This window comes from Lutjanus erythropterus, chromosome 3, assembly GCF_056507025.1.
Source record: "Lutjanus erythropterus isolate fLutEry1 chromosome 3, fLutEry1.hap2, whole genome shotgun sequence".
NCBI lineage: Eukaryota > Metazoa > Chordata > Actinopteri > Lutjaniformes > Lutjanidae > Lutjanus > Lutjanus erythropterus.
In genome coordinates, this window is record NC_139319.1 from 3613523 (window position 1) to 3639605 (window position 26083).

At 38.8% G+C, this 26083-nt stretch overlaps 1 protein-coding gene across 2 annotated transcripts in view; it reads right to left on the reverse strand.

Annotated features, from left to right (window-relative positions):
* The window catches only part of myom2a (myomesin 2a), a 40667-nt gene extending 25267 nt beyond the window's left edge, over positions 1 to 15400 (reverse strand). The window contains exons 1-10 of one of the 2 annotated variants that reach the window (XM_084714712.1): positions 15231 to 15352; positions 14213 to 14341; positions 11196 to 11288; positions 9904 to 10039; positions 7747 to 7901; positions 6801 to 6893; positions 2800 to 2888; positions 2678 to 2716; positions 917 to 1081; positions 654 to 815 (exon numbers count right to left, since the gene is read on the reverse strand). In XM_084714712.1, coding sequence (XP_084570838.1) covers positions 654 to 815; positions 917 to 1081; positions 2678 to 2716; positions 2800 to 2888; positions 6801 to 6893; positions 7747 to 7901; positions 9904 to 10039; positions 11196 to 11288; positions 14213 to 14319 — 1039 coding nt within the window. In that variant the 5' untranslated portion in view covers positions 14320 to 14341; positions 15231 to 15352. Of the gene's footprint in view, positions 1 to 653; positions 816 to 916; positions 1082 to 2677; positions 2717 to 2799; positions 2889 to 6800; positions 6894 to 7746; positions 7902 to 9903; positions 10040 to 11195; positions 11289 to 14212; positions 14342 to 15230 lie in introns of both variants that reach the window. The other variant, XM_084714711.1, reaches the window with a different exon arrangement.
* Positions 15401 to 26083: the final 10683 nt, after the last annotated feature.

Genomic DNA, 26083 nt, shown 5'->3' on the forward strand with positions numbered 1-26083 from the left:
TGAACTTCAGTTTCTGAGCCTGTTATACACGCTCTCTGCAACTGATGTGACATTTGTAATGAGTTGAGATTTGGCTTCAGTCCTAAAAACCTTTACTATGTTGGAAAAATAATTGGATCAACCAGTTTATCCATCTGAAAAGACTACAGGGACAATATCTACACCATCAAAATGAATCATTTTCTACTTATGGCTCTTTAAAAGAGGAATCAGGTATGATGAAGGGATCTGTTTATTTATAATATCTATTTTAGATTTTTTTCTTGTTCAGTTAACAGAGATGAGGCTCACTAATTTCTCATCTTTCTTTTTATCCATATTTGGTTCCAGATTTGGTGTTTCAGATTCAAGCTTCATGAATACCATTAAGTGAATCCTCTCACTGATCTGCAGCTACTCAAGATAATATATGAAGCTGACTTGTGTTTGTTTGAAGTCCCTGAGTGAAGCATTTTTTCATAAATCAATCAATTTTTGAAGATATTCTTGGAATTTCTTTACGTGGTTTACACTATTAACTCTTAACAGTTATTGTATCTCTTTTTGCAATAAAGCAATTCAGTCAATTTCCCCAAAAATGTGATCCAATAACTTTTAATCTCTAAAATCAATGTTACTGCTGTTAAAATGCAGGATGATGCAGGGAGACGAACCTGAAACAAACAGGTAGGCGCTATGCTCGGCAGTGCCGTCCTTTGTAAAGATGCGGAGGGTGTAGAGGCCCTCGTCGTCCTTGGCCAGGTGAGGCAGCGTCAGACGGGCCGCTCCTCCGCCCACACACATCTCCGCCAGCTTACTGGGTTTCAGCAGTTTATCTGTTAGCAGACAGGATGGAGGATGCAGCGAGGGGTGACCAAACACAACCAGCTGATCGACTCCCTGAACAAACGAATGAACGAATGAATGAGTGTCTTACCGTCTCTGTACCACTGGGCGTGGGGGGGCACGTTGGGGAGGTCGGGGACGACCACCATGGTGCACACCAGACTGATGGAGCCGCCCTCCACGCCGAAGCTCACTGGGAAACGATCGAGCAGAGCGACCTCCAGCTTACTGGGGTGGATCTCAGTCAGATGCGGCACTGAGCAAGAAATGAAACATCACTGTTAATTATTATTATTATTATTATTATTATTATTATTATCATTAACATTTTATAACACAGTCACAGTCTGTTTGGGTCGTATTTTAAAGGTGTAAGAGCAGGATGATGATGCAGGATCCAAAATAAGAGTTTTGGCAAATATGGACATTAATGTTTGTTTCTGTGTTTTCTGCATTCTAGTCTTAAGGTAACACACCTTGAAAACCAGGGATCCAATAATCAGTGCAAACATGTTATATTTATTTTAAAGGAGATCAGAAATATCTCTGAATTTAATATTGCATAAAAGGTTGTCAAACAGACCCATTAAAGTACATTTATGAGATAAAACTGCCAGGGTTCCCTTCAATGAACCCTGGGAATTATCAGATACAGGGCTGCGTTTGTAAAAAATTTTCTTAGATTTACGCTGCACTTAGTCTTAAGATCATTTCTGATGGTGTACTCACTTCTGAGCATAAAAAAAAAATTAGTTTACACAGGTTCTAAGACGCCCATTTTCCCTCATATAATGCAGCACAATTGATGGTTTGATCAGGAGTAGCACTGAATCAAAACAGAAAAGCAAACTTTTTGGAAGACAGGATCACAGCAATGGTAGAGGAGATTGAAGCCAGGCAACAAGTATTACAGAAATATACTAAATAACTACTTATATACAGGTTTTCTGTGCAAGTCAAATTTACACAAATGGTTCTCAAAGTGTGGTCCAGGGACCACAGGGGTTTGTGGAGAGGTCAGTATTGGATCCATGAGAAAATGTAGAATAATTGTGCCCTCAACACTGTGTTTGATTCTGTGATTTACAGATTTATACTGATCGGTGTGATACCACACATTTGCTTGACTGTCAGTGTATAATGTGCAACACTTTGTACAGTGGATGATTTTAAGAAATTAAGAAAACCAGATAATGCAGCACGCTGTCAACCGCTTGCATCCACTTCATCACCACTGTGTCGTCCTCAGAGCTTCATCAGGAGATTACATTTTTAAATTTTAATAACATATTTATTTTACCAAGTGAAGGAGTGGGGAGTGTTGCTGACAGAGTGAGTAAAGCTGATCAATAGTGTGCAGGATTCCTGGTGTGCAAAAACATTTTGATTTCAAGAAAATTAAATCCATGTTGTGTTTAGGAGAGGACGATAATACTGTTTCTCCAGTTTTAACAAAATCTTGACTCGTAATGAACCTGACTGATGTGTTTCAACATTTTGTTTGGGGCACTGAGCCTCTCATTATATATTAATGATGAGAGAAATGATTTGCCTAATGGCTTAATGATTTAATTTCCTAAACACTAACACATTAAGCAAAAGTTAATGAATCTTTTATTAGATCACCGAGGGCTGAAGTGTTTACTGAGAGAAGTTGTTCTTCTTGTTTTCACTTGTTTCTGGACAACAGCTTCTTCCAATAGTTTCCACTGTTTATCAGGCCTCTCATGTGTTCTGCTATTTGTAGCCAGCTGATCCCGTGTGGTTGAACTGGTTGAGTCCGGGACTGATTCCAACCAAAAATTAAAAAAAAACACCCCACCCTCCCGCTAATGCCCCACTCTCTCCTCACCTAAACCGAGATGGGAGGACTCTCCGGCTCCTGCTGGTCCTGAGAACACAAGAAAAATCATGTTAATGGTGAGAAGCACGAGCTGAACCGTGTCTGAACGGCACGAAGCGAGAATGACTTACTCTTCACGGCAACTTTAGCCATGCTGGTGGCCGTGCCGTGCTGGTTGGTGGCCACTGCGCTGTACTCAGCAGTATCACTCACAACACACCTACGACACAAGACGGCAAAAATAAAAACATGTCATAATGTAACTTAATTTTAAGTTTCTGCCACCAGAAGTCTCTCATATCAAAACAACAACAAAACAAGTAGTTTGATGATGTAGCATGTGATCATGGAAGATCAGCTTTGTTAAATACTCTAATCTGATTGGTCAGTTACAACATTTTAACGTCTGTTGTGTCTCAGTAGTAGACTGTTGCTATGAATCACAGACTGTTGCTATGGACACAGCTCTGATCATTGACTCTGGAGGAGAACTTATTTATTTTTTTTAGTAAGGAGCCACATAATGAGTGGGATAATGTACAGTGAGTATGTTATTATGTCGAAATAAACCCCTACAACAAAAAATGGCATAGAAATGATTGAAACAGATCTTATTTAACATTTTAATTTTTATCTACCATTGCTGTGGGCCTAAAGTGATTCTTATGCTATCCAGTTGTAAAAAAATGTAGCCTATACATCAAGCAAAAAAAGTTCTATGATTTTGTCAACTTAAATGTGCATCACAGGCCACGTTTGTGGCTCGGCACCTTTTCCTCTAAATTTTGCAGATGACTGGTCTCGTGTTTCTGAGGGATTGCTACAGATGCCAAACCCAAAAGAATAAAGGTTTCAGAGGAAATTACAGAATCACCCCTGTTTTAGGGTGGTTCAAGACCTGCTCCACTGTGTCGGGGCTTGTTTCTCGCTGTACATTAGCCGTTACTTATTTACTTCACTGTTAAAAGTTAAACCACCATTGATGATAAAAATCAATCTGGTGTGACTCAGGCAGAAATCACGTCCAGCCACGAGGCAATTTATTAAAGTTTTATTAAGGTATCATTTAATCATGTTTGTCGATCTCTGATGCATCCCGTGTTTCCCCAGAAATTACATCGACAGCATCATTACCCTGAATAAAATTATGTATTTTTCTGGGTTTGAACATGTTTGGAATTTTTTGGGATAATGTAAGAACACAACCCCCAAAAATATATAACTTAGGTCTACTTGTTTTTAGGTATTTTAGGTATTTTAATGCAGACATGTTTCATATTATATCTTTAAATATATCAATTTATATCCCCAGCTTTTCAGCTTTGCAGGCTACATATGGACCCAAGAGCCCCATGACTAATCAGAGGTCACTTGTTTTGTTGGAGTCACTTGTCACTTGTCCAGACAAGTTGTTCTTTGCACTTTAAGTATGATGCACATCGACTGTTAAGCTTTGGTTCTTCCTGGATCTACTCAAATAAAGTGTCCTTGGTGTGTCACATACAGTACGTATATGCCCTTTCTGCATTTTCTGCATTCCAAACTATGCATGTATGTTATATCTATTTTTTAATGACATTGGAAATATCTCTGTATTAAAAAAATATTAAAAGTAGCTTTAAGATTGCCAAAAACTGCCAGGGTCCCCTTCAAGGAACCTGAAAAAGAACAAGATCATTTCCGATGGTGTTCTCACTTCTGAGCATGAAAACCCTTGTTTGCACAGGTTCTAAGACGCCCATTTGCTACACGCCTGTGATCTATAAAATTCAAATGAACCTAACTGTCCCTCATAAACTGTCCTTTGTGTGTCACATATACATATGCACTTTATAACTGGATGCTTTAAAAAGCCATCTATGCATGTGCACTTTAAAAGTAATATAAGCACTTTGATTAGTGTGCTATTATTGTGCACTTTACTTTTGAGCAGGGTTGTTTGTTGGACCATCCATGTAAGGAATTTGCATGCGTTTCTGTTTTCCTTTAATCCTGTGTTTTATCTTGTACTGTGATTTTTGTCTTATATGCTGTCTGTATGATTTAATTGTTTTTTGTGTGTTTTATGGGCTTTTGCACTCAATTTCCACTGCAGTACCTTCTGCAAATGGTGAATTGGTACAGCCGCCAGAAATGTTGCCTGAGAGGCAAAACTCAGGGAGAAACAACTTCTACTTGTCTCTGCTGTGTATAAAGCAAATTCATTGTAAAACTAGGTGTTAGAGGGTGAAAGTATGATTTTGAAGAGATCTGCCCCGTCTCCAAATGGACATTTTGCCAAAAAACAGGTAGCATATCCACACTTAACTTGACAGCCAAGAAGGATTTGAGCCAGAGAGGGAGCAACCAGCTGAAAATTGAGCCCATCTTAAAGTCTTGGCACCGTAATACAGAGTCAAACATCGGAACATGGAGCAGCTAAGCCCTTTCTTTCCTCAACAACACCTCAGCAGCTCTTCAAGGTCAGCTGTAAACTCCTCAAGTCAATGTCTGATCAAGGCACAACACATCATGTTCTGAATCTTTTGAAAAATAACCTCGCATGTTGGGAGGACACTGAGGAGAAGTCACAGCAAGGCAGCGGCGCCCGTGTGGCAGCCACTGAAGAGGAGTCTGAGAGTGAGAATAGAAGGAAGAAATGTGACCTTCACCCTGGTCTGAACTATTTTAAAAGACGATCCATTTTCTCAGCTGTGGGGGACGTAAAAACTGATTCTGTGTTCTTCTTCTATTAGAGCTTTTCACTGTGGCTCTGAAAGACACAATTCTCTCACTTCTTTTTCAGAGTTCGGGACGTAAATGACAGTCTCCTCGCTGACCCTGTAATGCAATGAAGGAGGAGCGGAGATATTCAAAGCCTCAGAGAGAAAAAGAGAGAGAGCGAGCGAGGGAGCAGTGGGAGGAATTCATGGCTCGAATGACGCAAAGGTCAGCACTTCGACACGAACAGCTGAGGAGCCTTGAAGATGACGAACAGGCAGCAGGCTGGGCCCTGGCCCTCAGTCTAACCTCCCTCTGCCTCTCTAACCACTCGTCTTTTAATTTTAGACGCCAAAAGTGAAGTTAGAGGATTAAAATATTAAACTTTTAAGAGGACAGAGATTATTTAGCTTTGCTTTAGTTCACTGCCCTCAGTTTCTTTCATATTGTAAAGTTGGGGTCGACTGATTATTGGCCTCGTCGACTATCAGATTCGATATGCAGCATTTTGACAATTATTGGAATCTGTGTTTTTTTAATGAATTAATAATTTTTAAAAATATTATTTTTAGCCTTAATTTGATCAAGATAGCTCAATATAGACAGGAAATGGGGGAGAGAGTGGTTGGAAGACACCCATGCTGGAATTGCACGCTCTGAGCTACCAGGACACCCTGAAATCAGTGGGGTTTTTTTTTTTTTCCATCCGATTGCTGATAAGATACAAATTTCAGTACAAATGAAAGAATTACTAGTTTTCTTTTTACTTAATTTACTTTGTAAAACTTCTGGCAGCTTTTGTCTATTTATTAAATTAAAAACATTCAGTTAACTTTATGAAATACTAAAGGGCATTTCAACAAAGTTTTGTGTTGGAGTTTGTGTTATTGTAAGTTTTGAGATTTTCATTTTTTACTGCAAATGTAAATCGGTTCCAAATATCAGTTATCAGTTTCCTTGATCACTAATCTACCCTGAAAAAAACCCAAAACAAAACATATTGGTTGATCAATGCAGTAAAGCTGCACAAGACAAGGCTGTGTCCACTGCATATGATGAAGCCTATTTATGTTGGCCAATTGTCTACAAGGTGATGAGTTGTGGGATTTAGGGTGGGGGGCTTTATATGTACAGTACAGTTTAAAGTTTCAGTGTTTTTTCTTTATTTTCATAAGAAATGTTTCAGATTATACCAACAATGTGCAAACATGTCAGAGCAAAAGATCTAAATAACTTCTGCACACTTGTACATTGACAGGTGTCTCCAGAATCAATCTACAATTAGAAAAATGATAAAAATAAAGAAAAAACACTACATGAAAAGATATGTCCAAACTTCTGACTGGTACTGTATATACTGTGATGTTCAAACTAAAGACCTCCTGCCAGTTTTTTTATGTTTTAACTCTGCAGAGTTGTGTTTGTTCCGTACCTGCTAATGATCAAACTGTGGACTCCATACTTGTTTTCAATCTTGTACTTTCCCGGGGCGCTCAGGGGGTCGACTGGCACTCCTCCTTTATACCTGCAAACAGTCGTCTGTCAGTCATCAGGTCACACCTGCAGCACATGCTCTCACTTTAAACTGTTAAATCAGCATGTGTGTATATGGACACATGACTCTCTGATGATCCATCCAACAATAAAGTGAAATGTGTCGTGTATTTAAATAGCAGCAGGTATTTACAGTACAAGGTGATGGCTGCTGGGAGGTATGCTAAACACTGTAGACTGGTACTAAAGGGATTGAATGAATGCTAACAATGCTAACAGACTTTTTTGGGTAGATCAAAGGATCAATGTTGTATATCTTCCCAGGATAAACGACTAAAGTAAACCATGAGATGAAAAAAATGGCTGCACCATCATAAACATTAAAACATACAGTATTTAAATTAACTGGGAATATTGTTTGGTGAGTTTAAAATGTTCTCCTGTGTATGTAAGTCATTCAGATTTTAAATATTAAGAAAGTTACAATTCAAACTGAACATGAATAGACTGTTATGGAAGCTCATTTCAGCCAATATGAAGAACAAAAATATCCTGTGATTCATTATAAAGACAAACTTTCTTGAAATAATGACTTTGTATCTCAAGATAATATGAAACTCATTATTTTGAGATACTATATTTGCAATATTACAGCAGCAAAGTGTGTAGTAAAACAGATATAAGCGTCAATAAAAAAAATAAATGAGTAAAAAAAAAGATGGAAGTCTTTTTTTTAATCATGTAGGCAGAAACAGCCTCCCACAGACTTGAATGCTGTGAGCTTAAATAGTATAATCTTTAAATGTGGTTTTGCTTAATCTGACATGAAAATCAGACTGAGGTCAAATCTAAAACCGACTGCTGTGAGATGTGAATATTCTGACCATTTGACAATGGGCCTGGGGTTTCCCTGCACGGTGCAGAACAGTTTCACAGGAGTCTTTTCCCACACGGTGTGGGGCCGCAGGGCCACCACGAAGTCCGGCATCTTGGGGATGTCGTCCAAAAACTCTGGCCTCTTGGTCATCATGGCCCTAACCTGGAGAGAGTGTACTGCATCAGGTGGATGTGTATAACACAGTGTGTAAGTGACAGGACAGTGACACTGCTACTAAGCTATAACAGTGTTTGCCATGCATGGTAAACCCACAGACCGACTGCTTCTGTGAAAGGAAGTCGTCATTATAAACCCGATTATGCCGACATGTTGTCATCGTCAACATTTCCCAGCTGACATCACCATCAACAGATCTGAAATCTGCCCGGAGCAGAAGGATTAAAGAGGTGAAGTCAGCAGTCAGCAGTTAGACCTTCAGTCAACAAGAGAGAACAACTTTTAACTTCAGCGTCATCCGTCTGTCTTCTTACAGCAAGATGAGGAGGGACCACGAGGGCTGCAGCGCTATAATGGTTTAAAATATACAACGGTATCAAAAATAATTTACAGCATTGAATTCTACTGTATTAGTGTTATTTTTTTTAAAAATGAAATAATAAACAAATTAACAAATTGAACATACAGAAATGATGGATTTCTGCTTTCAAGTGAAATTTGTAAACATTAAAATGCTGTCATGTTTACAAGACATAAAAATGACAACATTAAACTGCAACTGGAAAGAAAAATGTTACAGGTCAATGTTCAGCTCCTCAGATCCACTGGCTGTTTTTTTTTTCTACAGAAACAGGAAATAATTAAATGGCAGAAATTCAGCTTCAGTCTTAATTCTCACCCTCAGAACAGCAAGAAACCAGTTCAAGATGACATATGAGGTTAATAGAGGAATGATTCCTGAAACCCAGGAATGAGCATTTTTGCACCTCTGGTTCCTTCGTCTTTAAAAATGTTTTTAAAACTTTTTTTGACGTTCTGTTCTACATCAATACCCCACTCATGAATTTTGAAGCTTGCATGTGTCTTAAAGTCATGCAACTGTAGTATCATTCATTTATAGCTCAAAGTTAGCTTTTTACTCCTGACGATTGCATTTACGCTTCAAAAATCAGAAAAGTGGTGTTCACTTGCGAAGATTATCCTGCTCAAGAAACTATCAAAAACTTTTATGAGCCACATGGTCTATTTTTTTTGCAATAATCCAGAATCCACTAGAGAAGAGTCTCACTGGCTTTTTTGACGAGGAACCGGGGTGATGCTAACATCAGGGGTAGCCTCCAAAAAGATCGTCATTCAGCACTCTGTCCTACAATACAATCACGTCAAAGATCTACTGAATCTGGCTTTAATGATTCAGCATCCAGTGATCCATGATACTGTGACTTGGTTTCTATTTTATGGCACATTGAGAGATGCAATGAGGAATGAGTTCTAGTTTTTTAGTCTTGGTTTTAAGGAGCTGCAGTTTTTAATCGTTTTACTGAGGAGAACACACAAAATTACTTAAAGACAACAGACTGGAAGCACTGCTGGGTCTTTCTGTTGGTCACAATACAGCTGCTCTTTGGATACTTCAGGTATTTTGCACTTATTCTTCAGGTGAAGGGCTCATTGTGTGGGTCAAACAGTCTCAGTAAAAAAAAATGCAGGGCTCCTTCAAAAACACACCAAGGCACACTGTAAGGTTTGTTTACAATCAGGATGCCTTTATTTTATATGGCTCGTGAAGGGCTTGTTACATGACCCATGCAACGAGCCCTTCACCTGAAGAATAAACAAGAAATTACTTATTTTGGTGTGTATCAGCAGACAGTACAGTACATGTGCATTTTATGCCTGTTGAATTAGAGAATATTTTGACCTCAGCAGTGTATCAACAAGACCAGGTGGTCTGTCAAAGATAGATGAACAGTTGAGTGTCATCTGCATATGTGCAATATGAAACATTGGATAAATATGTATGAAATGATTTGATCCGTGTCATTTCATGCATGACTGCTGAAATACTGCACTTAGTCTGGTGAATCAAAACTGCGGTTAAACAAAACAAATAAATCGGCCTATCAGCCAGTTTTGCAGGTAACAATACAAAAGTTTACGATCACTTACAGTACGAATAATAAAAACACCATTATCGGCTCCTCACCTCTCTCTGGATATCGAGACTCTCCACCTGGGCTTTGGTGGCCATCCTCATCCTGTGGAGCTCCTCCTGAATAACAGTCAGTCCTTTCCCAACATTCGTACTCACGCGCTGGTACTCCTCAGTCTCTTCAGCAGTCCTACAAACACACAACGCAAACTGATCCACTGCTAATCTACAGACCAACTACGTATGTAGAAGATTAGTCATTTTAGTGTCACTCATACACTTTCTCCACCAAATTATCTCCATTTCTTTAATCGGTTCTGTTCAAGATTCTGAGAGCTACAACAAAAAATCAATTATTAAATTGATCAACAACTGTTTTAATAATCAGTTTGACTTCATAATGAATATGTCCTGACACATTAAAACACATTACTTTTCTTAAACAGTCTGTTTTGCCTTTAATGAGTCCTTTGACCTGATGTTTATGGCAATTTTCGTGTTATCTCCATCTAATAATTAAAAATAAAGTATTAGTGTCTCAGCACCAAGCAGATCTAATAGCTTTTACAGATTTATTGGCTAAACGCCTCATATTAATGAGGTGGAAATCAACAATACCGCCCTCCCACACTCTGTGGATAAAAGGAAAACTTTAATATTTTACAGCTGTCAAAAATCTGATATACATCGAAGGGCTTTTCCAAGAAATTTAAAAAGATGTGGGGGCCTTTCTTTGCCTATGCAGAGAAAATTATTTTCCCAGTTATCTCCGAATGAGGTCCCACTCTGTCTAATTTAGTTATCACACTTTTTTATTTAATTATGGCTTGAAGTATGAGGTAACCATGCTGACTGTAAAATCTGAAATTATAATCTTTTCTGTTTTGTGGTTATGTGCTGTATGATTCTTCTATTGCTGCTACCTCATGACACTGTCGCAGTGTTTTAACACAACTGTCAATTTGTGTGTAAAACACCAAAAAAAACAAAGTTCATTAAAAAAATAAAACAAAATATTAGGGCCTAATTAAAGTTGGAAGAATATATTATACGAGCAAATTGATTCAAGCTCACTTTTTCTGTATTAGTGGCACCTACAGTACTGATACAGCAACAGTTTTAAAGTTTTACAAGTGAATTCATCACTGATCCATGAGCTTATCAGGATTAATTTAATACTGTCACTGACTTGAAACTTGAAACAAAATGATCATTACTGAAAAGTGAACAACTAGTAACACTGAAGAAATGTGCTGTCTTTACTGAGGTCAGCTACTAGAGACTAGTTCAGTATTACCTTACACCTAAAATAGCCTGACATATGACAGCAGCCAATGGGAACTCACCTCTGCCGGAACACCGGTATGGTATACACCTGTTCCGCCATAGCCTCTGTGGCCTGGGCCTGCACCTGGGTCACCGATTTAGAGCTTGATTTCCTGTCGGGAGGAGGTCCACCATTATATAACAGGAATTGAAAAGGAAATGCCAACATAACGGACTCTTCAGTTTTTAGTTTTGCAGAAGCAGCTGCCGAGTTAAAATCTCACATGATCCAACTGAGGTTTGCTTGTATAATAAATAATTCTACAGCCGTGCAAAATGGTGGCTCCTTGTCCGTAATATCATGTTATTGGAGACCAATCTTTCCCCTTTGCGTTACCGATATAATGCAATCCAAAATTTAGGATTATGGTTAGCTGCAGAATAGCAACTTCAAAGTTACTTTTTTAATAATTCTCTCGTTTTGACAGCTGATACACGGACTTGCTGCCACCTCCTCATTCACTGTAAACTTTCATTTGGCTGCAGCCACATCTGCTGTGATAAGGATGATGGAGTTAGTGTCTGAAACACATGAGGATAATTTGACCAACGAGCATCAGAGACGTGGATTAAGATTTCAGCCAAAAACTCCACGACATGACTGCACGACAAACGACATGTTCTTTATAAAAACTAAGAATAAAAGCGATAAGCCTTCCACGTGTTTACTTCTCCAATCGCTCTCATGGAAAACTTCTTGAGGAGCACGGTCAGTACTGATATCAGTATCCACAGCTCGGACCACTGGCCTCAGATGTAGGTCAGGTTCAGGGGAGTGGCATGCAGCCTCTGACATAAGGCAGGGGCTGCATGACAACATGGCAGCTTTCTACATCAGGGGTCAGGGCTTGTAGTGGATCAGATCTTGGACTTGAGGCAGTTTTAGGTTCTACCCCATTCACTAGCGTTGCATAGCGGAGCTGGATTAAGAGCCGGGTCGGCTGTGGTGCTTTTTTTTTTTTTTTTTTTAAGCGTGCTACAGCAATCTAGTAAAATACACAAATCTTTCATGACCTGAGTAATAAAACCAGCTAAAAACTATTGGCAGAAGCTGCAGATGATCAGTCACACCAGCATTGCTTAGCACAGTAGCCTGACCAGCAGCTGTAGCTCCAGAGCTTCTTGACCCCCACAGTTTCTCACAGACTCACTGCTCACCACTACATTTCCACTACGCCAGACATGCGACGTTTTCGGGTCCCTTCTTGAGAACTTTAGGTTGATCATCTGTCATTTGTCATCTTAAACTTACTAAACGGTTGTCGAACAAATGTATTCCAACTGAATACCACTAAATTAAGTAACATTATGTAAGCAACAAAACTGGATCAGCCTTTCTTTCTCTCAAACTTTCTCCAGTCAAAGAGACGTTTGCCAGCTCAGACTCAGAAATATTTGCGCCTCGAGTTTGAGTCATAAAGTCCTGGACGATCTGCAGTCGTGGCGTGAAGCAGCTTAACACGCTGACGACTCCAGTTGGCAGTGAGAGTGAATGTTACAAAAATTTTTTGTTTTATTTTTGCATCCAAAAAGACAAATACTTGATTCTACTTAGTCTGATTGTACAATATTTGGTACACAGTCAATAAAAGCTGCCGAAGAGGAAAAGAATGTTGTGTATTGTCACCACCAGTGTTGGCTGTTTGAGGTATTTATTGATGCAACAAAATGACATAAAACACCATGTATGACATCGTTTTGTTAAATACTCACTTCTGATCATAGACTCTGAAGGAGCAATAAAATCATTTTCAAATCCATAAAATCATTTTTAAATTAATATTTTGTGTCAAATTATTGTTTTTTTGGCAAGTAACCATGTAATAAGTGGGATAATGCACAATAATGTACATTGAGAAAAAATAATCCCCATCAGGATAATTCAAGACCGTGTCCTGCATCACCCTGGCAGGGTTTATTTCGTAATAATGACCTGCTCACTGTACATTATCTCATTATCTCTGACTTATTACATGGCTTTGTTAAATACTTGATGCTGATTGGTTAGTTATGGCATTCTTAGCACACTGTTTCCATGAATAACAGACCACTGCTATAAATAATGTTGCTATGCAGTTCTGATCATAGACCCTGGAGGAGTAATAAAATCATTTTAGTAAACAGTCCTGTAATGAGTGTGATAATATATAGTGAGCGGGTCATTACTGTGAAATTAACCCCTGACAGAGTGATGCAGGACCCTGACTTTAAGCATGACCCCTTACAGATGATCTGGGTGTGAAATGGACCCAAAAGCTAACTTAGTTAAATATTAATTTGACAAAAGAGTTCTGAAGATGAAAGTTTTTAATTAGTATCTTAAATTTGTCTTGTTGTTTTGGTGCATTAGCACACATTTAACCAATGATCGAGTTTGTAATGATGTAAACCCAACAAAAATTTAAGTATAAGGATGGAGACCTTATTGGATGCTGTTTAGGACACAGTTTGGACTGTGATTCACTGCTCATCCAAACTCATAAATCAATTTCGTTGTTAATTTCAACAGTCTCAGTACAAGTATGCAAGTCTATGCACCGACCTGATATGACATCATTTATACGCCCTGAGACGGAAACCTGCTACTTCCCAGCAGCGCCCCATAAGCCAAATTTATTTAACCTGAGCCAGGGTGTACAATGATAGCAATCATGTCACATACACACAGGGTTACTACAGCTGTTAAAAGAAACAGGAAAAAGCACTCCAATCATATTAGTACTCAATATCAGCCAATACACAAAGTTCTGGTATTGGGAAGGAAAACGTGGTATTAGGACATCTATAATTATTAGCCTCATCACATCATAAAGGGCCGATTAGTTTATTTAATAAAATCTGGGCCTTCGCAGCTTTAAATCTGGCGTCAGAAGACAAACGACCACTCAGCTCGGGAAGCAGATGCACGCTATATGCAGCAGGAACATAAAGACCCTCCGTCAGATCTGCGTCTCTATGCACAACTGCCGCTCTACTTGGCAAAGCAGCGAGAGCCGAGCTCTTCGCAGCAGCGGGCGGAAGAATTCCACCTTCGTACCTTTCTGTCTGCTGCTTGACAGCGTATTTAGTGTGATGATAAGCATAATCAGTTTTGACTTGGCTCTGATGTTTCCTCTTATACCAAGGTATGACTTTGGAAGCCATGACTGGAACACTTCAAGGAGACCTGGCCAAGAGCACCAGGGGGAGGGGAAACCAAACATGTGTTAACCATGAAAACAATGTCAATACAAGTCTGTCCGTTAACCGTTGTTGCTGCTGCAGCTGTTACGAAGTCTCTGTGATTCACATTTTTCCAAGTAAAGCAGTGCTTCCTTGTTGAAATCATACTTAAGCACAACCTCTACTCCTCTCAAGAATAATTTCCATTATAAACAATAAATTACTGTCGCTAAAACACTGATATTTAGAGAATTCATTAATATCATGTGAACAAGTCCAACATTTACGAGGCATCAGGACAGTTCAAACATACACCAGAGCTCAGCACTTCAAATGTTTCACCTTACAACCTCACACAGCTCAGCTATGAATAGCTTGCAGCAGTCTATTCCATGATTGGAGAAATGAAGGAAATAGAGTCATTACCAGCAGTGCACAGCCCTCACACTATTTAATTAAAACCATCATGCAGGAAATGAGACTGATCAAGACTGTGTAGGTTTTTTTTTTTTTTTTTCAAATTGAACAAGACTAATTTCTAAACTGGCTGTCAAATCCACCCTCTGCCTCGGGCTAACTGTGCTCCCATCATGTATAATCATTTATTTCAACACAAGAACATTTTTTACCTGAGTCATTTTGGCTGACATGAATTGAAAAAAGAGGGTCAGTCACCTCTTAATGCCCTGGTATGTTAAGGAAGCAGCGCTCAGGGAGATTACAACAGACCGCTGCTGTTTCCCCACACAGGAGACAGATTATCTACAGCCACTCATTATCACAACACATTTCACTGATCCCACACTTCACAGCTCCTCTTCCTACTCTGAAAGTCACCCTGCAAAAGTTATTTCTCCAATAAAATTAGCGAATATTAAGAAGAAGTGACTTACCCCAAGAGATTAAAACAGCGCAAAGCGGTGGCAGACCAGCCTGATGCCGCTTGGGAAGCACTTGCTGATGGTAACAAAAATATTACCCTCTCACCGGAGGAATGCTGTCCCCCTTCCACCCCATGTATGGATGCACTTAAGACTATATATAGCATTTACCCCCAAATTTTGCTCTCATTCTGCACTTTGGAGATGAAGAGTGCGCATCCGTACCTGCAATTTTATCGAATTACTTAGAGGTATGTTTCATCTGCTGCATTTATTAAATTCAGGGGTTATTCTGAGACTTTTAGTGAAAGGTTAAAATTAAATTAGAAATGTCTGTAAAAGACTTATAGAGGGTGTATTTCTAAAATGAAACCCTGTTTCCACACAACAATATCTCATTTTTTAAAGTCCTTAAATCGATGTTAAAATGGCACATTGCCAGTCTTCCCCTTATTGGCAGGAAGGCTGACTTGCTGTTCTAACAAGATTAATAAGAGGCACCTCACCTTTAGATTTCAAAAACACTCATTCAGCCAAGAGCCTGAAAGACGTTTTGAGATAATTTGCTGGCAAATCCCAACACTGAAAGCCTGGTGAGACCTTTTTAGGTTTCTCGAGACAGCCTGTCCTCCTTGGCTCAACACTTGTGGGCAGCAGTCAGGCTATTTTTAACATCCAGTCCTCCGATACAGTGATACCCCCAATTCTTACTGTACAAGAGCTCTTGCAGCTATTTTTATTCTCAAGTCTATTTAAAAAAAAAATAAAATGACTGAAGGAACAGAGGAAGAACCTGCTATGAGGCAGAGTGAGTGAAACTCAGATCACCACAGTGAAAAAGAGGCAGCCGGCCTTGAGTTCATTGAGCAGATGACTCGCAGTTGTTGTCATGTGTCTTCACTGGAAAGGTCACCTGCCCTTCTCTGTTTAGAAAACACTATGTTCACATGACACGCTGCAGTTCAGTCTTTAATAAAACCCATAAACTCATTAAGTCCTCAAAAGGTGTATTACCTGTCCTCCTTACAGCCTCACAGTGTGAAATTTGAAAATGTAACTTTTTGACGCCTCCTAGTGGTGAAATCAGATAAGACAATGTGGCAGACGTCAGTCCACATCATTATCCTGAACCTCTGATAACACATGTAAGGAGTGACAGAGTGATTGAAAGAGGGTGAATTTAATTAGTGTAAAACTTTTATTTTAAGATGTAGCTTGTACAGAAGCCCCGAGAGACAAGTGAGAAAAAAACACAGCAATCCATTTTCTCCATTTTCTGCGTCTGATTAAAATTGTTATCTCTTCTTTTTTTTTGCCAGGTGAAAAATGTTTTGCCAGGATAATTCTTCTTTTTCTTTTTTCAGGTGAAAAAAAGGTTTGGCAGGTGAGTTTTTATTTCTTTGTGTACTCTAAACTCTAAAGATACATGCTCAGTGACGTCACCCATTGGTTGCTCAGGAGTTGATTTTAAGCCCACAGTGTGACGGCCATCTTGGCAGTGTCTGACTTTGACTAACTCCTAGCTAATCCAAAACTAGGCAAAGAGGTGAAGCGTGAGTGGAGCTGAATGAAGTGGCTACCGAGCAGCTAGCCACCTGTAATGGCACCCACCCGTCACTCAAAGGAGCCGTGCCTTTAAGGTTTAATATTTAAGACACGATGACTTATGCAAAAATTCAACCCAGTATATTTGACATGAATGGAGAAATTAAGTATTGAGACTGAAAACGTTTTTTATATCAGGCTGTATACGTGTTTATCTCTGTTGTAAAGTTGAAGTCCTATGGAGACCGACTGACTCTGGAGCCAGCCTTAAGTGGACATTCAAGAACTGCAGTTTTTGCATTTTGCAATTTTGCGTCAGCTTCACTTTCCATCCCTGGAGTCTGCCCTTTTACAAGTTATGGGGTCGTGGTGCACTTCAGCCTCTTGTGGTCAGAATGAGTATTACAAAAAAAACCAAACAAAAATTATGCTGATGAATAAAAGAAAAAATTCGCCTGGTAAAACATTTTCCTCAATCTGTTTCACAGATTAAAAAAAATAAACCACCAGAATTTTTTTCTCACTCGCCTCTCAGGACTTCTGTAAGTTTGAGGAGGTTTAGGTGGTGCTTTGGGACGAAATAAAGAAAAAAACTAAAAGATGTGAAATGAGAAATAATGTTAAAAATCAATGCAGTCACAAAGAAGCAAGCCTTAAGCTCGGTCTATGACTGCTGGACTGTTACTTACTGCAAATGTCCAGATGAAGGGACTCCATCATCATCATCCTCCTACGTTTATACAAGAGGCCACTCCTACAAAGAAAAAACACTATTAGTTCATCCACACTGTCTGTGCATCCACACAATTCATCTTTCTGTACTTCAGCTAGAAAAATGCAATATATTTACGGTGCAGGGTACTTTAAATAAACACTGAAACCAACTCTCTGTGCTTACTTTATGAATATAAACCCAGCATTAACAGTGCATATTCAAGTGATAAAAAGACCATTGCTACCTTCTGCTCAATAAACTTTTGAAAGGTGAACAAATTTTCTTTCAAGCAATTTATAATTGCACTTCTGAAAAAAGCTGAGTGACAGATGTGTTGAGTTTTATTCCCTTACTGTATGGTTCAGTTTCCAAAAACACTGGATCTTAAATGTCCCATGATGCAACTCAAAAGCATCTTCCGTTAGACCTCCTCCCACTGGTATATGACCACATCTTTCAAACTTGACGTCCCTAGTCGTCCCTAGTTTCTGTTGCAGCTGAAATAATTTAAGTGATGTCACTGAAGTCATGTCAGAGCCACAGAGGACACGATACAACTGACCAGTAAACTGAATTTCATGTGTGAAATCAGTGGAGCTTTCAGTTTGGTGTTATTCTCTGTTAAATGCTGCCACCTGGTGTCAGTCTGTCTGAAGTTGCAGTGGATGATCAGGTGATCTGCAGAGTTTTGGTTGCTCTTTCTTACTCATAGGATTAAAGCATATTAAGTCTTAGACAAATTAAAATGCAACTCTAACAACTAGAACAGGCTGATACAAGGAACAAAAAGTAAAATAAAAGTACCGTATATTTTTAATCCAGATGTTGCATGTTGGAGGTTTCCATCATCTAACTGTGATACAATTAATCACAGATTCAAGAGTATTTGTAGAAAATAGATTCTGGTCCTCCCTTTAAAGCCTTCAGGAGGAGGAATATTATTCTTATATATTATTCTTATACTATTCAGTACATAAAGAAAAATGAAATAAACAAGTCTAGAAGGAAAAGATAAAAATTGCAAAAACAAGAAAATAACATGAGAAAACATGTTGCACATGTATCCTCATGAATCACTCGACAGGATCACATACTTTTCTAGATTTGGACTCCACTGGAACCCATTTTGCTGTTTTTTTTGTGGCGTCTGGAAGTATCTTGTTATTACTTTCCATTTAAACTCCCACCAAGTATTAGAATTGGTCATCAAAGGTGCCTCCCTTAAAACATCCTCCAGGTATCTAGTGATTTATCTGTGTTTACTTCAGACTCCGTTTCTCCTTTATTTATGAGGTATTGTTTGGGATCATCAAGATGAAAATTAAGTATACACTTTATTCTACTTTGCTAACTTAATTCACAAGTTGCAATTCTGCAAGATCCTTCCCTAATGTTTTAATAACAAAGAGAATAAATATTTCCAAGTTTTGAAACTGCCACATATCTTAGTTACAATTCAATTTACATTCTGATTAATTAAAATTATATGTATGGCTTTGCACACCTATAAAACAATCTCCCATTTATCTCCACTGCACTGGGAGGCAGACAGCAGGGTGGTGCAGTCAGTGTTGCTTTAGCCTTTGACCCATGCAGGGAATTCTGGGATAGAAACTCTGAGGCTTTTTTTTTTTTTATTTTAACCACTGATGACAATTCTCACAGAACAGGCTTACAAAATCATGACAGGGTCACAACTAATGATCATTTTCATTTACTGTCATAAATGACGAAGAAAAGCAGCAAACCCTCACATGTAAGAAACTGGAACCAGGAGATCTTTGACACTTTTGCTTGAACGATGACAGGAACTTTTAATCAATTAGCAAAATCAGTGACAACTAATTTTCTTTTGATCGATTAATTGACTTATTGTTGCAGCTTTAAGTCATGGCATAAATAGTGAAACAAAGGAAAAATGCGTTAATAAAGAGGAACAAGCAGACCCTCAATAACACGGACTGAATTAAACCGATGCACTTTCCTCTAAATACCAAACATTATTCAACTAATTGATGTTTGCTTCCAGTGCTGCTGTATTGTGAGATAGCTCTCTGAACTTTGTGCGTGCGTGTGTGTGTGTGTGTGTGTGTGTGTGTGTGTGTGTGTGTGTGTGTGTGTGTGTGCGTGTGTGTGTGTGTATCTCCTGCCTGCTGGATTCCAGTCTCCTTCCTCCCTCTGGCCCCAGTACACAGCATGTTTGTAGTGGGAATAAAGGAGATTATTGGAGCATGATAATATGATGAGCAGGAAGTTCACAAGTTTGAGGGGCCTCATCGCTGCAGATCAACATTCACCTCTGACGACGGGCGTTCAGACTGTTTAAGAGCAAACAGCTGCATCCATAACAACATGCACGATGAATTTGTTTTGTTTGTGACTCAAGTAATGAGGAGATATTCCGATATATTGTTGTTTGATAAAAAATGGGTCAGTAGACTTTTCTTTATCCCAGTTCATGTGAGGACGGGGAAGTTTGTTACACACTTTGGATCACAGGCAACAAATCTTAACATCCACAGGCCTGGTTTCCACGGTATTTGGCCTGGATATTCATGGATTCAAGGATGACTGCAAATAACTTGTGTGACCTGTGACCTTTTCTTTGACACACTGCCGCGCTGCTCTCTAACAACACTTTAGTTAGGACAGAATATCCCTGAAACGACTGGCCTGATTTCTGCAAAAGAAAGATTTCTAATGATTTCAGTGACCCCCCGACCTTTCCATCAGATCAATTTTTCCACTTGAACACAAAAATATCAAAATCTATTAAGAGGAATGCTACTGAGCACATTCAGGTTCCCAGAAAGATGGAAAATGTTTAAGTTGGAGACATGAGCTTTCCTGAAGCAGCACATCATATAATCTCATGATAATCTAACGAGTGAATCCATCAAATTTAAGGAACAAATATATCTGACTTTCCTTTTGTACCAGCAATGAAGCACCTTTTCACAAAATTATACTTAAACTCTCTTTAAGATATAACAAAACCATTTGGAACCAAAAATAGAACTTCCTTATAATGAGTAAAAAATAAAATTCACTAAATAATGTCAAAGTCAACATTTTTTCTACTGGAAACAAAATTATAGCACAGCAATAATGCCATTGTTGTGAACTAATTGTTAGTTGCAGGGAGGGCTGTGGGAATTTTATTTTCAGATGCATTTTAAAGATGTTTTTAAACAACAGTTATAGTGTGGCAGCTCAAGTGGAAACAGATAAAATGGTGGGAAAGCTCACCAGCGACATCTGTTGGTTAAAATGTGAATGCACTATAGAGAGGTGAAGTCCCATCACCTCTGGTGTCTGGTGAATACTTCTGCAGGACTGTGCATTGTCAGATTCTTTACAAAACTATACTAGAACTTATTCTTTTAAATGTGTGTTAAAATGAGCTACAACAACACATTATGCAGTAATATTTTCAAGTCTCTAGTCAGCTCTGAGCACTGATCTAAAGGGACCCCAAAATGAAAAATGCATATTTTGAGTTTTTGGAGACAGAGATGTCTTTCTTCTCTATAATAGGATTCAACTGCACTCAGCTTGTGGTGCTCAAAGCACCATAAAAATACATTAAAAAATTCAAAACTAGTATCTCTTTCCAAAAATCATAACCTGTTTTTTCAAGATAATTCAGCGGCTTTGTTGTGAGCAGTTTCATGATAAGAACTGCTTTCTTTCTAATACAAACAAAGTAGCTTAAAAGCAGTTCTGGTAGATTCTACTGCAGAAAGAAAGTGGTTTCTATGTGTAACTGAAAAAAATAAATAAATGGCACTTCGAGCACCACAGGACTTGTACCACCTACAGTAGTTCCATTATACTGGAGAGAAGACAGACATCTCTGTGGTGTATATCTCCAAATCTCTGCAACTCACACCAGAACAGTATGGATGAATAAAAAGCACTACAGGCCAAAGGAAAAATATGCATTTTAAAATATTGGGGTGAACTGTTCCTTTTATGTAGGGATCTGTTTTATTGCTTTTTTTAAATTCTTGATTCTGACACCCTTCAAAAGATACGTGCCACCAGGCCTGAAGGTTTTGCTGGGGAAGAACTGAATGGACACTTTTCTTTGCCTCAGCCTCAATTAATTCATTATGTACAGGTTCTGTAAAGCTTTTTAAGAGTAAACTTCAAACATTTTTCAAGTATTCAAGCAAGAACTTAAACCAAAACTTTCCACACTCTTTAAGTCTTTATCATCACATCTTAATAATTACTATAAATGCTATTTTGAAAAATAAATTTACAGAATTATTTTACGCTCACAGCAGTCAGTACACATTATCACTTTATTACATCAGCTGTTTACCTTTGATTGAATGTTTTATTCATTATTATTTAATGCTCGATAATTATCATTATAAAGGATCAACAGAGGGCTTCTCTGGCTATGAATGACAAATATGACGATGGGTTTGTTTCATTTCAAATATTTAAAAAAAAAAAGTTTTGTTTACATGAATGATTGCGTGGATACTAGATTATGTTGAAAAATATCAGCATTTTTCAAGGACATTCAAATTCAAGCATATTCCCAAACTTGATAACGTAACAGTTACAAATGAATCATTTTCCTTCGGTCATTAGGTTTGTGTGTCAGCGGTGTCTGTCAGGAGGGACACTAAATCAACCACTCATGTGAAGGTCAGTAGAGAAGGTCACCCTGCAGCAGCCATGACACCAGGCAGGATATTCTGCCTCAAGGGGAGTGAGTGAACGCTAAGCCCTCCCTTCTCCCCGTCTCCCTTTTGAGCAGCTCTTCTGGGGCACAGAAGGGGGAAAGACGGCACAGGGAAGCCGTTCTTTTCATTCATGCACTCGTGGCTGCAGCTGGCACAAGACGGGACACAGGAGGAGGAGGAGGAGGAGGAGGAGGAGGAGGAGGAGGAGGAGGAGGAGGAAGAGGAGGTGGGGGATTATGGGCAGGATAGAGGGGAATCAGGGAGGGAAGTCCTAAATCGCAGCCGTTCGGGGGGAAAAAAGGAGGCACGTCAAAGGCTTCTGCACGTCATCGAGTCAGCAGACATGGCTCCCGTCACGCAGAACGTGGTGACGTAACGGAGCTGCAGGGGGTGAGAGAGGAGGGGTCGTCTCTGACTATGTATAGCAATGCTGAGATTTGTTGCATCAGTCCTCATAAGAAATTCAAAGAGGGGCTTCACACCACGTGCTTTCCACGATTAAGACGGGACATAGTTCAAGAACATAAGACGTTTTTCCATGATGCATCCAATTAATATTTGTGCAGACAGACACACACACACCGGTACATCTGAGAGGATGAAGCGATGCCTGTTGTACACAGGATCCAACAAAATAACAGTGATACAGACCACCTACCCCAAAAGTGACTGCAATATTTGAACTATCAGGAATAAGAGCCCAGCTCCTATTCTGTTATTGTGGTGTACAGATGGCAAAAAAAATCCTTATTTTAATTGCTGAGTCACAGTGAACATCCACCATATTCTATCACATGACTGAGCTAAGATCAATCTTAGGTTTTAGTATTTGTATTTGTATGTAGTATTTGTAATCTCTCTAACAAAAGAATTATTTACAGAAGGTTAGAATGGATCAAAACCACTGATACAACATTTGGAGATAAAGTGATGGACAGTAACACTGACAGCAGATGAAAAATCTAAACTATACAGTAAAATACAACATCTGTCTCTAGAATAATAGAATGAAATAAGTTCCTGACTGGGAAAATTTCACCAGGGCTCCTAGACCTTTTCCAAAGTCAAATTCAAGCATTTTACAAGCACCTTCAAGGTTTTCAAGCTTTTCCACAGCACCTCGCAGCTGTGGTAAATTACATATTCACTCATTTTTCACATGAAATCAGATGTTATACATGACAGCATTCAATAAAAGAATACGGAATATCTGACTTCTTTCATTTCTTTATCTAAAAAGTAGTCAGTCAAGTCTGTGATTTATTATAAAAGTAATTTCAAGGACTTTATCCGTAATCTCAGCTTCTTTCAAACCTTGAAAATGGATTTCCAGCACCTGTACAGACCCTGTTACAGCTGAATGTCCCCTCATCAACAAAAAGTTAAGTAAAGATTTTGGTACACAGTGGCTCACTGTTGACGTCATATTACACGGAAACATGTGAGACAAAAGTAAATGTTGTGCTGATGGTAAGAAATGTTCTATTAATTCAGTAACTGCAGAGCAATTTTTTGCTCACTTGTAATTTGTAATATGGTATCTGGTTGTAACTGTTAGTTGATCTCTAAATAAAATGCAACACTTCTTCTTTGTAGTGTTCATGCTCATGAAAACATAGAAGTCAAACACCTGACCATATGAGGAGCACATGAATGCACCATCTGAATAATCAGTAACCGACTTACACCTGGATCTGCAACTGAATGTAAGTAACTACCTGTCAGAGCAGAAAGTCAGTTTGACACAGGGCTCATATGATCAGTACTCTGCAGTACATACATACATTTTCTGTTAATGTCTCTGTTTTGTTTGCTGTCATCTGGGGCTGCATCATCAACTGAAATATTATCAAAATCCAATATGGCCAAATGCAACATCCAAATCACCGATTCTGTTGATAAAGGAACGACACTGCACACTGAAAAATTTGTGCTTAAACTTTGCATGAATTTATTTGTACTCTGCAAACATTTAGAACGGCTTCATACCATTCATACGTACAAATGGTGACAGTCTGATTGTCTTGGAAAATGTTGAATAACACGTTTTAACTGAATGCATATTAAAGCATATTAAAAACACATTAATTAAAATCCATTTTAATTAAGTCCTGGAAGTGTTTTTATGCTTGATTTACCTTGTTCTATTTTCCTTGTTTTGAGGATCTTATTATAAAGGACTTTGTGTTACATTTTCTGAATGTATTGTGCAAGACCATTATTATTACTATTACTATTATTAATATTATTATTATTATTTTAATCATTGGCTGAAAGTCCTTTCTGGATACCAACACTTTCACCCTTGTTTCTTATCCCTTTATAAATATTTCCAATAATTGCAGTGAATCTCTCATCTTGGGCCGACAGATCAGCTGCTTTGCTTTTTCTTTTTTTCTACATCAACTTTAATATCAAACCATTTCTTTTTCACCTGAGACACAGTCCGTCCGTCCATGGACACAACATGCACGCCTTGGTTAATGCAGCCCAAAGAATTTTTTTTTATGAGTCACAAAGTGTTCCTTTTCTGGTTTTCTCCTCGGACTCGGCGGCGCAGCTGTGTGGGAGAGGCAGCGCTCAGTGCTGGTAGTAATCAGATGAATCAGACAAATAAAATGCAAATAAAATGTTATTTCCTGATTGATTGGAACTGCAATATCTGTCAAAATAAAAATCATATATCATAATTTTAATATTTTTTAACTGTATTGTCAACAGAGCAACTGTTCACATACTTTTTTAATTTGTGACTAGTTCTTATATTTTAACGCCACACTCAAAAGGCAGCATATTTTATGGGCTTGATGGCAAACGTAAGTGTTATTTTCTAACATTGTTTAATTGTGGACATGCAACGTATTCCATAGATGGTTGTAAATAGTTTTAAATATGCATTTGGAAACAGGAAAGACTGAGAAACCTTTTTTTGTTTGTTTGTTTAAATAATTTTTCATATGGCTTTTAGTTTAAGAAGCTTTCGGTAAGATACTTTGTCTAGAATTTTTGGATGAGAAGTAGAGAATTATATTTGTTAGTTATTTTGAGAATTGCTCTCCATTTTTTTCCTGCTGTGTTAAGTTATAATTTAAACCTCACAATTTATCATGAAAACCCGTTGAGTCTCTAAACAAGTTATTTCTTAGTTGCGACAGGAAAGTATTGGTGGTATTTTTCATGCCCTCTTTTTTTATCTTTCACCTCAGACTGGTGTGTTGGCAAAAAACATACACTATCTGGAAGCTGCAGAAACAGCAGCATGATTCAACCTTGTGTTTAGAATATTTTACCAGGTCAAGAGTGAATCTCCGTGCTGAATTATCTGTAGTAAGAGGCTTGAATATTGTATTAATGAAACAAATTTTCCAGGAATTATGTGTTCCTGCAAGTGTTCCTTGGGCGCCCTGCAGAAGGGAACCTGACACTAGTTGCTGTGGGAGGGGAGAGTGTTGCAGGAGATAAGAGACGAGTCACGAGTCTGTTTCTGTAACTGTAGTATGTGTGGAGCTGTTGGGTGATGGCTGTACGCTGCAGCTTGTATCCGATGCCCTTCAGCCTGTAGCTGATGCTGAGTGTGATGCAGTAAGAAGAGGGAGGATGACATCATCGTGTGGTCGCTTTGCCCCTCTGCACGTACACCTCTTGATGCCGTGGCAACGTGAGGGACGTGCCGGCTGAGGGAAGACTCTGGCTCTGCGCTGCTGGGAAGAGAGAAGCAGGTTATCGTGCAGATGCAGCTTCCTGCTTCAGCTCACAGTTCCCCCCAACCCTCCCCTCTTTCTTTCCCTCTCCCTGGCTCCCTCTGCTGCTGTAGGAGAAGCCCCCTCCTCTCCTCTACCCCTCCCCTTTTTCCTTTCCTTCACGTCCTCAGCTCAGCCAATCAGAGCGGTCAGTGGGGGCAG